Source organism: Bombus pyrosoma, linkage group LG12 (assembly GCF_014825855.1).
Source record: "Bombus pyrosoma isolate SC7728 linkage group LG12, ASM1482585v1, whole genome shotgun sequence".
Lineage (NCBI taxonomy): Eukaryota > Metazoa > Arthropoda > Insecta > Hymenoptera > Apidae > Bombus > Bombus pyrosoma.
In genome coordinates, this window is record NC_057781.1 from 4,771,568 (window position 1) to 4,785,757 (window position 14,190).

Consider the following 14,190-nt stretch of genomic DNA (forward strand, 5'->3'; position numbering starts at 1 on the left):
TGTGTCCCATTATATTGACATCTCCGAGGAAAAATGTCCATCCCGTGACCGCGGCTACGTTCGGCGACCAGTTGTGTCACCTCGAACCCAATCCTACTATCACAAGTCTCGAACAAATACAATGAATGACAATTGTTTAATTACGGCTATAGTAGAATCTAGATTACAATATTACGGGATTTTCCCATAGTTCCAAACGAGAGGCTCCAGTGTCCTTCCATCTCCGACATATATATTTTTTTATTTAAATGATACACAGAAACAGAGTAACTTTCAATTTATTGGCTATGCTGTCAATGACGAAATTGTTTCGTAATATTCGCAATTAGTTTCGCAATACTCGTCTCTAGAGGCTCGTGACTTCTCTTTTGTCGAAGAAGAATCGCAACGAGATTCACATCGGCTCGACCCCGATTCCGCAGATTTTCCGCGTTTTCTCTTCTCCTCTGCTCCGTAGCCGCGACTTCGAGTCACGACGCAGAGACAACAGTCACGAAGCGTATCTTCGCGTGCAAATAAACGTTGAGACCGAGTCAATGCGCCGGTCCAATGCGAAACCGATGAGTGTTTGAATAACGGAAACAGGGAATTCTTCAGCGACGTTTCCTTTTCCTCTTGTTTCAAGCAAAGTAACCGAGAATGCAAATTTTCTTTCCCACTCTTCTTCTATTTTTACTTATCCGTTTCTATATCTTTATACAAGTTCTTAACGTTGAATCAACCGCACATATGTGTGTGGTTGTTAGTAGACTGCGGATGTTTGTGTAATTTTATATCTCTATGCACGTAATTAAAAAAAATGAAATTCATATAGAAAGCTTTAGCTACCAAACATTACTTACAATAGTTACTATAGATATATTACGTATTTATGCATATAATCAACATTCTGTAGATCTCTACATCTTTAAATGTCTCAGAAATACGTGAACAGTTATAAGCGACGATAACGAAGATCCGAAATATTTTGGAGAATAGATCTTACTTTTGATAGCCGACCTGGTAAGAGTTTCGCATTTCTTGAAGAAAATCGGATTTTCCAGGGTACTGTTTCCTCTTTCTATACATTTTGATATTTTATTCGCGTGATAGAATCGAGGTATGATTTCAAACGAGGAGTAGATTAAAATTGCGATGAATTTGGATGACTGCTCCGTTAAAAGTTTTCCGCATTTCGTGAAATAGTACCGAGAAAATTACTTCTGGTTTAGTAGTAGTAATCGGAAGTTGGCAGAAATTGGGAACGAACTAACTCAAAAGCTCGTTAAGGTTGCATTGAGATCCGAAAGCTTATCGAAGGTTCGTTTTAACCATCTGTTCAACGTGCGACAAGGTGGAAGATTTCTTAATGATCCTTCCAGATTTACAGGACATAAAATATTCTTTAGCATGTGACCGACGTGGTATTATTAACTCTTCAAAGTTCCAAGTCCTTGATCTTACATTCTTTACATTTATTAATTTTTCACGCTTCATTCATACTACTTTGACAATATTATTCTATGTATGTACCTACCATAATTCCTTCACGTTACACTACTTTATTCGATATTTAACCAAAACCAATATGAACATATATAAAACCGATATAAAAACCAAAGCCTCTGGACGCAATTTTACCTTATCCTTCAGATGAATTAAAATCGAGAAACATACTATATACGACAATAAGAAACTAAGAGTTATACTTCGACAATTCGCGTTTCACCTAAGCATATAAAGAATCGTTAATTTTATGCAAGAATTAACGTGCGTCACCTTTGCTCCTTTACGTAAAATCTGACGATGTAACGTTACATATGAAAACACAAGTTTGCTCGTGGCCGGTCGACAATGTTTCAACGCGAATTTAATTTTTTGCACAGAATCACGTTTCTTGAAACTCGTAGAAAAATGAACGCCCGTTGACTCTGAAAGTACCGTGTTCCTCTAACTGCCTGCAACTTAAATGCCATCAACCTAATAGCATTAATAAAAAAGAAAAGAAACTCTTTCAGCAAGATTTTAATTTAAAACGTTCCACTCGTAAAACAGCGACCATTCCGAAAGAAATATCCCATTGGTAGGAAGTTGAACACGGCGTGGTCCGAACGTCACGGTCGTAAGACTTCCGGCAGGTGGTTCATTAGATTTCCGCCACTCTGTGACATTTCGCGGTGCGTTTAAGATCCATTAGGATCGGGCCAGATTAACGAGGTAGTAACCAGAGTCCATTTGCAGCGCATTTAATTGACCGTAGTCCCTGCGAATGGCCGCAGACCAGTCTGAATCATCATCACCAATTCTCTTCGCGACGCTTCCTGGCCCATTGTCGACCGTACAATGTACGACGAAAGGATCGAGACCAAGACGACAGTCTGTGCTTCGGAAATTCTTTAAACCATACCTCGCCGTTGTTCCGTCAATTTAAAGCAGTGCTTTATTCTTGAAAGCCTGTTCTTTGCTTTTGTTTCGCGAGGAAAGCTTTCTCGAAGTGAAGATTTGATTCACAATTAGATTCGGGGATATCGTAAGAGAATGTTTACGGTATTGTTTAATGCGAAAATGAAAATACTTCGCTGCTTGAACACAGCTTGGTTTTGCCATTAATGCCAATTATAACGTCGTTTTCTAAAATTGCTTCTTCGTACTGTTCAGCTTCCGTCAAGCTTTCTTTCGTCTATACGTAATAACGCTTTTCCACGACGAAGCGAGCCATCTTCAACAACCATACTCCCTCGCGTAACTTCCTAGTCATAACCATCCCCCACTACCGTCAACTTGACTCCAAGTGAGGGAAGCGGTCTTGAGGCTTCGACATAATCGGCGCGAGCTATAGAGACACGGATCCTCCTATTATTCGCCGCAATGAGCGCGCATTATCGCGGTGTGTTTCGAGCCAGGGTATATTTAACTCAACTAATGGTTAATCAACGCACGTATGCACTTCAGCAGACGGAAACATCCCGGAGGAAAGTTCTTGGGGATAGTCAGAGCGGATCGTATGCTTGATTACAGGCAGACGGGGGACGAGGAACCGGTTTAATAACTTCGTAACTCTACTTACGAATTGCGGAAACGAGGCCGGATTACCAACTGCTTGGCTGCGATTTTTACGAAGAAATTTTCTACCTCTCTCTCGTTCTCTTTTTCTCTCTCTCTCTCTCTCTCCCCTCACTTTTTCTCCCTCGCCTCGTTCGTGGAAATTTTCGACACTTTCTACGAAAGAGTGGAAGCTCGAGAAACTCGAACTCGATCGATGGACAAGAAGACGAAGCGTTCTCCTTTTGTTCGAGGAGTTGGGATATTTTTCAAACCCATTCTTCTATTTTCGCCTTGTTCCTTTATATCGAAGGAAGCGAGGAAAGTTCGAAACAGTGATAAATCGAAGACCAGGAATTTTTATGATGCTGATAGTTCGGTATTGAATAGATACCCGAGATTCTTGATGTTCTACTCTCTCTCTCTCTCTCTCTCTCTCTTTGTCGATGGGATTAATTAGAGACCAAGTGACTATTACATGGATTAAGGTAACTCTTTTTTCCAGGTACGACAAAGGAATAATTTTTTCAATGACAGAAAACCTAGGTTTTAAGTTTCTGATAGAAACGACTACTAACTATGTTTTTAGAGAAATCGAAGAACGATATTTCACATTCAAAGTTTCACTCTTCGCTTTTTTCCGATATGCTTGATTTTATCTTGTAGCTGTTTCATCGATACAAGATAAAATTTACAATATTTCGGCGATGAAACGGTCTCCTTCGCTTAAAATAATCATTCATTAAAATCATACTTCGGGATATTCTATATTTTAATTGTTCGATTGGATTCGTCGTTCGAAGCTTTTATCCTGGATTTCTTCTTTGTCCTGGATGTTCGGTTTTACCCATAACCGTCGGATCGACATTGAAACGATAGCAGAATAGAAATACATAAATTGTTCAATGGCGAAGATTTTCAAACAGAATTAAATATTTTTTTAAATAATCAAACAACGGCGTTCCCCATTCCAAGTGATTTTTCCTACATCTACGTTTTATCGGACAATTTTCCTGATAATCGTAAATCTTCTGGTCCGCAACCAATGGGAAAATGAAGCTTAAAAACGAAAGGAGAGAACGATGGATAGGTTCATCGAGGAAACAATAAATCACTATTTTTTCTCATGCCATTTAATCACCTTAAAAGTATTTACGAGTAAAAATACTTACAAGTCAGGTAATTTACATCGAGTTAATAAAAGATTACCGCAATGTCTCTTATCACAAGAGAGTCTCTTAAAAAGTAGCAACATTTCCACCGATAGAATGTTTAGCAGATTTTATTATGAAAATATAGGATATGAAAAATATGAATGACTATCTCTAAGGGAGCAACAGTTCCCTCCTTTATGTACCTTAAATTAAACATACTAATAATCACAATTAATTGATACTATAATAGTAACATTTGACCGTAGACTAATTATATGTATGAAACTGTTATCAAATTGTAAAATTGATAAAAATGAGTTGCGAAGGAAACGAGTAAAATATTTGTTCCCTCGAGAGCCTACTTTTAATTAATCTACCAAACGCAGATCGTCTTTAATCTCGCAATTAATTCAGAATTACATTGATCAGACTTTAATTACTTACGGTTTATTGATTATCGTAATCAACGAAGAGAAATAAAAGAAAAGAGGAAGACAATTACCGAAGCGGATAGTTTATCGATTATATCAGAAATCACGTGGAATGTGTTAATTTTTTTCGAACGCTTCGAACAGAGTTAAACGAAATCTCGACGTGCAACGTGCATAACAATGCACGATAAGAATTAAACGATATCAAAGAACTCAAACAGCGATACATTGTATTTGCAACGTTTTTAATATTTTCTACGTTTAATTATTTTCGTTCAATTATTTTCAATCTAATCGCGGTTTCTTCTATTGCCAAAAATTTCATTAGATCGAAAAGGACGAAAAAAGCTTTTTGTTTGATATTGTGTATAAACGATAAACGATCCATCATCGATCAAACTTAAAAGCGGCGATATGCAAAGAGTGGGCATAATATACAAAAGCGTACAAAATATACAAAGAGTATATTCGCCGCAGTTCCTAACAGACGAAACAGATATCTCCTATACTTTGAATTATTTTCATAAAGTAAGAAGTTTTGTCACGAAAATCCATAGTCTATTTGAATGTTACAATTTTTTTTCCAAATATTAAGAGCTTTTTTTGATTGTCAAAATAAGAGACAAATAGATTCGGGAACTAGCCTGGTTAAAAATTGTCGAAACTGGTGGTTTTTTCGCGGAAGGCGGACAAGCTCTGGAGGAATTCGGCGCGCGTCGATAAGCTCCAAACGTTCAAGCGATAAAATACACACATATATTACACGTATGTACACATTGTACACGTATCGCGGTTTCGAGAGGGAAGCGACGTAACTCAACAGACTATCGTGGCTTTTCGGTGAATCGAGGCAAACACGTGCCGATCGAGCCAAACGTTTGTTCCGCGAATTTGCGATATAGTTTTGTTGTAATCCAAACTTCCTCCTGGCGAAGTTTATTTCACGAATTTTCATGATTTTATGCTAATAACATTTTTACAGATTTTTGTATTCTTCTAAGTGTACTTGCAATTACAATTTTAATATCTACTCTTTTGGTTTTCCATGTAAAATCGAACTGCCACGTTTTCATCGTTCTCAAGTCTTAACAATGTATCAGGATACTCGTATCTCGAATTCTAACAAAATTCTGAAACGTTTCGTATAACTCGCGTAATGTATCTATAAAAGATTCCCAGGTTATGGCGTTCAAATACAAAAAGTTACCATATAAGTATAATTCCTACATGCTAAGTTCTCAAATACTTTCATGAGTCAGAATACGGCGCTACAAAGCGATCAACAGATATGTAGTCGCTCGCGCGGTTTCTAACACCGTTCGAAAATCCCTAGCTCGTTGCGTGCTGCCTAAAAACCATCGGAGCCGCCAACGGATCCTCCAAAAACCGTCCTGAAATATCCCACCTTCCATTGAGAAGCCTCCAAGTCCAATTTCCTGAAGCTATGCCGCAGCAACCCCGAAAATCCAAAGTAAGTTCCTCTTCAAAGCCAATAGACCGGAAAACGCTTTCCCCGCGAAACCACCGGCAAACCAACCGCTATACTGGCAGAATCTTCCGACCAGAGTCACCTGAATATCACGATGGCGGAGATCCAGGGATCAGAGGAGACATCAGGCTGGCACTCGCTAAGTCGTACGAATCGATCGCTACAAGTTTCGAGCGTTATTGATTTCCTCGTTTTTCAGCAGCATGATCGCGAGCTCGTACTGAAGGCTCCTCGGAATGTCGAGCTGAAACGCCTGTTCATCGTGCGTCAAACGACGCCTGATGGCCCTCAGACACAGCTCGCGCAGGGTATAAACCGGTAGCGTGATGAAGACGTCGGTCCTTTCGCGTCTTCGACGGGGATGCAAAGCCACCCTGATGGGATAGCGACGTTCCTGTCTCACTAACAACAACGGACTCGGCTCCGGGAAGAACACCTCCTTCTGGTTCACTGTGTACCTAAAAACCCCCATCGTGCAGCCAGCTGCCCTCTATTCGCCTGATAATTATGGTCTAATCGTTGTTCATGAAGGAAATTCGGAGTTGCGTCGAACGAAGAAAGAGTTGTAGCGTTTTGAAGGTTTTCCTTAATGGGGAGGTGGACTTTGAAGTGGTTTGTATCGGTTTTTGGAAGATGAAGGATCGGTTTTTGAAGCGGTGATGTAGTTTAATTTTGGTAACGAGAGGAGCGATGTTGGCTTCGCTTGATGAAGCTGAATCTTGCAAAGTGTAGTGCAAAGTGCGTTTCAAGTTCCAATAGAGACATGTACAAGTACTTTCTTGTGTGGCGAAGTACCACGTTTCTTATTCGATCGTTATATCTGTCATATCCTGAATTCTAGTGCGAATTGGTAAGAATTGTTGTAGTACGTTTCTTCACCGCGTTTTTTATTAGTTAAAAATTTAAACACGCAAAATCTTTGCTTAGATTTAAATGTATGTTTTTAAACCAACTCTTTCTTCGTTCAGCGCCCGGACAAAACTCACAGATCCCCACAGAACAAACTCTAACCGCATTAATGGAGATAGCATCGTCTGTTTCGATCGTTCGAAAGTTCCTTTACCATTCGACCACGCGAATCAGGAAAACGCGAAGGGAAGAAGCAACAGATCCTATGGTTCCTTTCAAATACGATCGACATAACAAAAAGAGAGGGAAAATTAAGATTCAAAAGTGCCTTTGGAAATTCAACGAACTTCGAGAGGATCCAGTTTTTCGACTTCGAAGAATCTTCGAAGAATTTTTTAAGAATCTTCGAGGAATCCTACCTGTCTCTGGTTTCTTGGTCGACGAAGATCCACGGATGCGTAACAAACGTGTCAATGTCGAGGCGATCGCCAGGCGACAATACACCGTAGCTGACAGCCCGACCTTGATAATCGATCCAGTAGAGGACGACGTTGTGCATCGTCTTGTTGATGAACCTAACGAGGGACACGTACACGTTGTTGATCGAACGAAGCAGGGGCTGTTGTTGTTCCTGGCTCTCCCCCATTCTTCCGGCGCCTTTCTTAGCTCACCCTTTGACCAACTGCGAAACTTCGCTGCACTCAAAATATCGCTCTTTTTTCCGCCTTGCCACCTTCTCCTCCCCTCGAGTTACGATTTCGCGACGACTGAAAGCAGAAAATCAAACGCACCTGGATTAATCGAGGGCTGTCTGATTCACGTGCATCGAAGATTTTGGTAAAGAAAAGCTTCACAGCATCTTCTTTCTGATGTTTGTAATTTTATTTAACATCAGCATACCTCACCGATTTTACTGTGAATAATTTCACTTGCACGTGTAACGTCGCCTGTTTTGTCGACCGTTCGCGGAGAGACGCGATCTCAAGAAGCGCGTCAACGGGAGTCGTAAATTCCCGTTACGATAGTCAATCGACGCCACGAAACTGATCGATCCCCTATTTCATTTAAGATAATAGACGTAGTTGAATTAATTATAACGCTGAGGTAACGGGTTATAATATGTTATGTATTCCCAACAACTTGTAGACGAAATGATTACGCTCGTTACGTATATATATAAGTATATGTTAATTAGTTAATGAGTTATCAAAAGTAGATATAGTTAATAAATATATGTCGACTGAGTTAAAGTAGTGAACACAGTGCAGAGATGTTAATTGATCTGTGGATCAGTCGTAGATCCAGTGAAGTTCGGTGACGATGTTATCGCAGAGGAAAACTCTCGCTGGTTGTTGGTCACTCCACCACCGGTTTCTTACGGGTGAAAATCCCGGGAGAAAATGGGAAAACCCACGTTTCACCACTTTTTATCTGATGGAGCAATAACCATAAGTAACATTTTGACTCGAAGGTGGCTTATACCACTTAACGGCCTTAACGAACAAATCGAAATGCTTAGTTTTACGACAGTTCCTTATGATTATCACGGCCCAACTAATTATATTGACGTAGTAAGTGGCTACCTCGACTGAGGGATAAATTCCGGGCTAAGCAAAGAATCACCGAACGAAACATCCCCAATCTAGAGATTTTACTATAATTTTCCCAATGAATTCTGGTAACAAAGTACCATAAAGTAGCATATTAATTATTAAAGTACCTTTTGAGAAAGGAAATTGATGAGGTGTAGCCTTTTCGATGTAATTACCAGGTATCGGTAGGTTTTACGCTTTCGAAATAGGAACGTTTTACATCTTAGTGCGAATTGTATAAAAGTTTCGTTGTTGAAGATTAAATAAATTAAACATGAAAGTTTGATAATTCATCGTAAACGTCCAACGGATGAACAGTATTTGTTTAAAAATTCGAACGCGATGAATATTTTCGTCAGCCACCATCGATAAGGGAAGGAGAAAGTATACGAGTCGGAAAATCGATCGGACATAAACTATTTTTCTGGCCAAACAGGCCGAACCAACTGGGTACGTTGGTCAACATATCATAAAAAACATTGGAATATTTGTCCGCCGATTTTTTCATCTGCCGGTCTCTGACCGTCTCTTTCGCGTGTTTGTCCATATCGACTCCATTTCTCAACCAAACAGAAAAATATTTAGGGGAAAAGGTACCGGCCGTGTGAAATCTAATGGATCTATACCGTGTGAAAAAAGAAAACGCAAATTGAATATATCACGTTTCGTCGCGAGGCCACTCTTTTCAGCGATATCCGATATGTTTCTCGAGGGAAAATACGGTGACTTGTGGTATCCCTCAAAGGTGTACCATTTTAATAATAATAATAATAAAGTGTATCATTTAATTAAGTATATCCCTGATAAGTGTCACGTTTGAAATGTGACGAGATTTGATTTACAGATAATTGAAAGGTTCGAATATGTAAAAGTTTCGATACTAGAAAACCTGAGTATTCGAGAGTTTTATGGTCCGAAGATTTGGATGTTGGATAATTCGCAAGTTCGAAAATTTGGCAGCTTGGAAATTGAAAAATACGAGAATTCGAGAATTTGGAAATCCGGCAGCTGTGTGAAAATTTAAATGCGACCAAACTTGGAAGTTGAAAAATTTTAATATTTGAAAGTTAGAAACAATTTGAAAGACTGGAATGTTTAATCGTTCGAAAGCTTGAGATTTGAAATAAAACGTCACCTAAACATCGCAATTTTAAAGCGATTGACACGGTTCAATGCGAATAAATTGAGACGAGACACGGTCTAAATATAAATTGGGAAAGTTCAAGAACCGTCTGGCGAGCCAGGATCGCTAATAATTCATTTAAATAATATCTGACATTAACTCGACGCGAGACACGTTTATTTAACCAAGGCAATCAATCATAGGATGGTAATCAAATAGCTGTACATTCTCCGACGATCTCGTGCGTCAGTGAGAAATGTCGAGACGAATGAAGGCGTCCCAGTATTCCTGTTCTATAAATATAAGTTGCACTTATCTACTAACCAATGATTGTTCGTGAAAAGTCTATTACTAAAATTAACACGTTTCTGAGGATACAGCTTCCTGCCGTGACAAATTAATTTATCTGCTTCTTCGTTTCAAGATCTAATTAAATTATTTCTCGACAGTCTATAATTTACCTACGACCATGTGAAATTTATTCATTCACTTGTTCAGATAAACGATATTACGCAAGCATATCGTGACTTTTATTTCCTCTAAACAATCCCAGTCGCTTAACGCTAGAACAACTAGTTTCTGATGTATAAGTAGATATAATGTATGTGATACATTGTAATCAAAATGGTACGGTGAAAATGAAATAAGTATGTATTGTCCGAAAAATGTCTTTCTTTCGCAAACATGTTTTTTAGAACAGTGCACCTTTATGAAAACGTGAAACCAAGTCTGTGAAACGTCGTGGTGTTTATCTCAACAGAACAAAATGGATCGCACGTAATTCGACAAAATAATATAAAACAAAACACATTGTGCGTCTATTATTTTCTGATAAAACGAAAGAAACTTTTCCGACAAGCTAATAATTTATCGATTAATTTCTTGATAACAGCATCTGCGGTCAACTCATCCGAAATTTCGCAGTTGCTGCCATCTCCTTGGAAGCAATTTGCTTGTAATTCGACAAGTAATTGTTAGAAAAACATTTAAGATATGCGAAGTCGCTGTACCAAGAACATATTGGTTGTCCGGAAAGTGTCTTTCTTTCTCGCAAACGTGTTTTTTACAATAATGCACCTTCATACAAAGGTGAAATCAAGTCTGTGAAATGTCATGGTGTTTATCTCAACAGAACAAAATGGATCGTATGTGAGGTGTAAGTGTTGTGTTGATAGTTGTTGCTGGCTGTAGATATCGCTGTTGGGAGGTGCTGTATTTTCTTCCTATTTAAGAATCATGGAAGAAAAATCGGACTTCGGTCGCAAACGTGTTTTTTACAATAATGCACCTTCATACAAAGGTGAAATCAAGTCTGTGAAATGTCATGGTGTTTATCTCAACAGAACAAAATGGATCGTATGTGAGGTGTAAGTGTTGTGTTGATAGTTGTTGCTGGCTGTAGATATCGCTGTTGGGGGGTGCTGTATTTTCTTCCTATTTAAGAATCGTGGAAGAAAAATCGGACTTCGGTCGCCGGGATTCGAACCCGGGTTCCGAACGTTCGTAACCTATGGCGCTAACCATTGTTTTTTTTTTTTTTTTTATAGCGTTTATTGACCAGAAAATGAGTATTACATGTGTATGTTATTCTCAATAAACAATGAATTTCGGTTTGTGGGTTGGTTTAGGCAAAAGTACCGATACGTGACGGTACGACATAGCCATATAATATTTGTGTGTCGGGATTACATTATTTTTCTTTAGCGTTGCAATTTATAAATTAGATTTAAGCCGCTGTGGAGCGGTGCTTATATATGATATTGTTTATTTTTCTTCTTATTTCTGTCCTGAAAACCTGGTCGTAAAAACAGGTCAGTTCGGTAGTTTACGGTATTTTGGCAATGGGTGGAGGAGGGAGGACGGTGTGGGGAAAGGAGGGGTGTCCGGTATAATTATTTACAATATTACACGGCGGGGGATTTGAGATTTTGCCGTTTTGAGGCTTCTTTTTTTTTGTTATTTATTTTTATTATTCTTTTTTCTCTCGTTTTATGGTTTCGGTATCCACCAATATTTTTTTATGTTTTTTCTATGATTGTCTTCTGTGTCTTTTTGGGGAAGGACCATGTTGTAGCTCCACCTAGAGTCCGCAGTCTGTCCGTTTAAGTTTTCCTCGTATAGTATTGTTTTAATCCCTATTTTTCTTTTTATATGGTAGATTATTGGGATGTTGTTTTGGTCCTGGAGATAGTTTCTTTCATCTAGGTATAAGAACGCTTCCGGGAGGATGTAACCTCTTGTCAGTGTGTTTTTGTAATATGCGTCGTTTGGAAATAAGCAACCGAAGATTAGACTATTTTCCGTTATCTTTGCAGCTTGCGCGATGTGGTTTCTAGTTAGTTTTAAGATTTAGCAGTCGATGCGGTGGATGTTGGCTAAATCGTATGTAGGCCTAGGAGTTAGCGGGTGAACCACATACAATGTCGCGAGAGCCGAGGTGTTTTTAAACCGTAAACAATGTCCGGAGAGCCGAGGTGCCGATGGGCCCGTAAATGTGTCATCGGTCCTTCAAATGAATAGTTTCATAGAAAAGGTCTACGTGGCTTTGGCCACGAGCGGTCGCGGAACACGTGTGTGGTGGGTCTGCGGAAAGACAAAAGACACGCGAGGGCAGGCAGTTTTAGTTTGGAAATCGGAGTGAATAAGAGAGTCAGAGAGTCAGAGAGTGCGAGTTGCGTTGTAGAGTGTAGTGCTGCTAGCGTTGTCGAGAGAGTGTGGTCCGCGTGAGACAGAACGTTGGATCCGTTGTGTCGAAAGTTGTCTAGATTGTAGCGTGTTATTGCGATTAGTTCATATTAAACTACCATCGTTTTTCTGTCTATATTCGTGCAATCCATTCATTGTAAATAAATTACAAATACTAGGATATAATAACATTATATTCCATTGAAGATACTACACGTATATTCTTTTATTTTTGACGTATTTTCTGAATCCGCTGTGTTCGAATCTGTAAGTACTCAGGCAAGCCCTGATGCATTTTCTTTCGAAAACGCGAATTTTTTCCATTTGGGAAGCTGATATATTGTACCAGATTGGGCAGCCGTAGGTTAAGATTGGTCTGATTAGTGCTTAGTAGGATTTTTACTTTACTGTTGAGATGTTTGGAATAGAATAGTCTTTTTGTTTTCCAAAATGCTTTGTTGGCTTTGGATACTGTGCTGCCGTCGTCCGTTGATAATTAGTGTCAAGTGACGGTATTTGTGCTGTCGAGTGCCACCATATATGTAATTCGACAAAATAATATAAAACAAAAAACGTTGTGCGTTTATTATTTCCTCGTAAAACGAAAGAAACTTTTCGGACAACCTAATATAATTATGTTTCGATCTCAGGAAAGATCTACATGAATTTGACCAAGAGCTCTTGCATGATTTTGGCAAATGTAAATGAAAAAAGATTGAAACCAATGGTTCTTATGGATTTGATAATTCTAGTGTTAAAAACAATGGCTTATTATTAACAAAAAAATCTACATAATTCAAATCCTACAGCTTTTTAATTTACCTAATTATAAAATACTTGTAATTTGTAAATATCTTCTTCTAAACGCGTTTTTATCATTAATGAAATATTAATTCGACTTGGAACGTTCGATTGCTCGGTTAAATGGTCACCAGAACCAAACGAAGAAACAGAATTAACGCGAAATCCTACTTTTCAATTAAATTTTCGCGTCAAAGGGGAGGCAGCGAGAAGCGCACAATCGATTGCTCGGATATGCGCGTATTATCAAACAGAAATGGAAAGCTCGCGAGTATCTAGCGTTTCCGGGATTTCACTTTTCCAGTGAAAAGCCGTAATGGAGTTTTGGCGTTCTCCGCCATTGTTTTGCTGTTTTATAAGCGGATGAGAGTACCGCCATCGTGATGAACGGCAGCAGAACAGAAACAACGATGATTTTACAGGATGCACGCGTCGACATACCCGAAACGAATTTCTACAATTTTCCTCTTCCTGATATTTAAGCGGCGTTTCTTCCCGATTATTCGTTTCACAAAAAGTTTCTAGTGAAACAATCGAAAACGATAGCGAAGTCAATCGTAAATGGCAAAGAGGAAAATTGTCTTTCGGTGTAACAAAATTCGAGAAGCTTTTAAAGATTTATCTTTCCCTCGATTTTTACGAAAGCTTAATGTTATTTCTGAATGTCGAGAATGTAGAAGTTTAACTATCGCGCAAAAATATTTTTATATATAACGAAAAAGAGAAAACATTTTTATTTCGTTCTTCGTTAAAATCATCAAAAAGAAAAACCCTTTGATTGATATTCTTTGATCGAAAGTGATAACTAAAGAACGTAACCGATGAAAGCCAGCAAAAATGATAGAGAATTTTTCAAAGAACGATATGAAATGAAAGTGGTACGTTATGAAGGATACGATAATTTGTCAAAAATCGGATCCCGTTGCTCTTCGGACTGCGTGTACAAAGAAAGCGCTCAAGTACGAAACAAAATATAAATGGAATTACGTCGACCGATCAATTTACCAGGATCTCTCAAAGGTAACAGAGATTCCACAATTGCCAA

At 38.7% G+C, this 14,190-nt stretch overlaps 1 protein-coding gene across 1 annotated transcript in view; it reads right to left on the reverse strand.

The window, feature by feature from the left end:
* Positions 1–3,738: 3,738 nt before the first annotated feature.
* The window catches only part of LOC122573612 (von Hippel-Lindau disease tumor suppressor), a 98,166-nt gene continuing 87,714 nt past the window's right edge, over positions 3,739–14,190 (reverse strand). Inside the window, exons 2-3 of the mRNA XM_043740236.1 lie at positions 7,364–7,711; positions 3,739–6,553 (exon numbers count right to left, since the gene is read on the reverse strand). Coding sequence (XP_043596171.1) covers positions 6,256–6,553; positions 7,364–7,590 — 525 coding nt within the window. The 5' untranslated portion in view covers positions 7,591–7,711 and the 3' untranslated portion in view covers positions 3,739–6,255. The remainder of the gene's footprint in view (positions 6,554–7,363; positions 7,712–14,190) is intronic.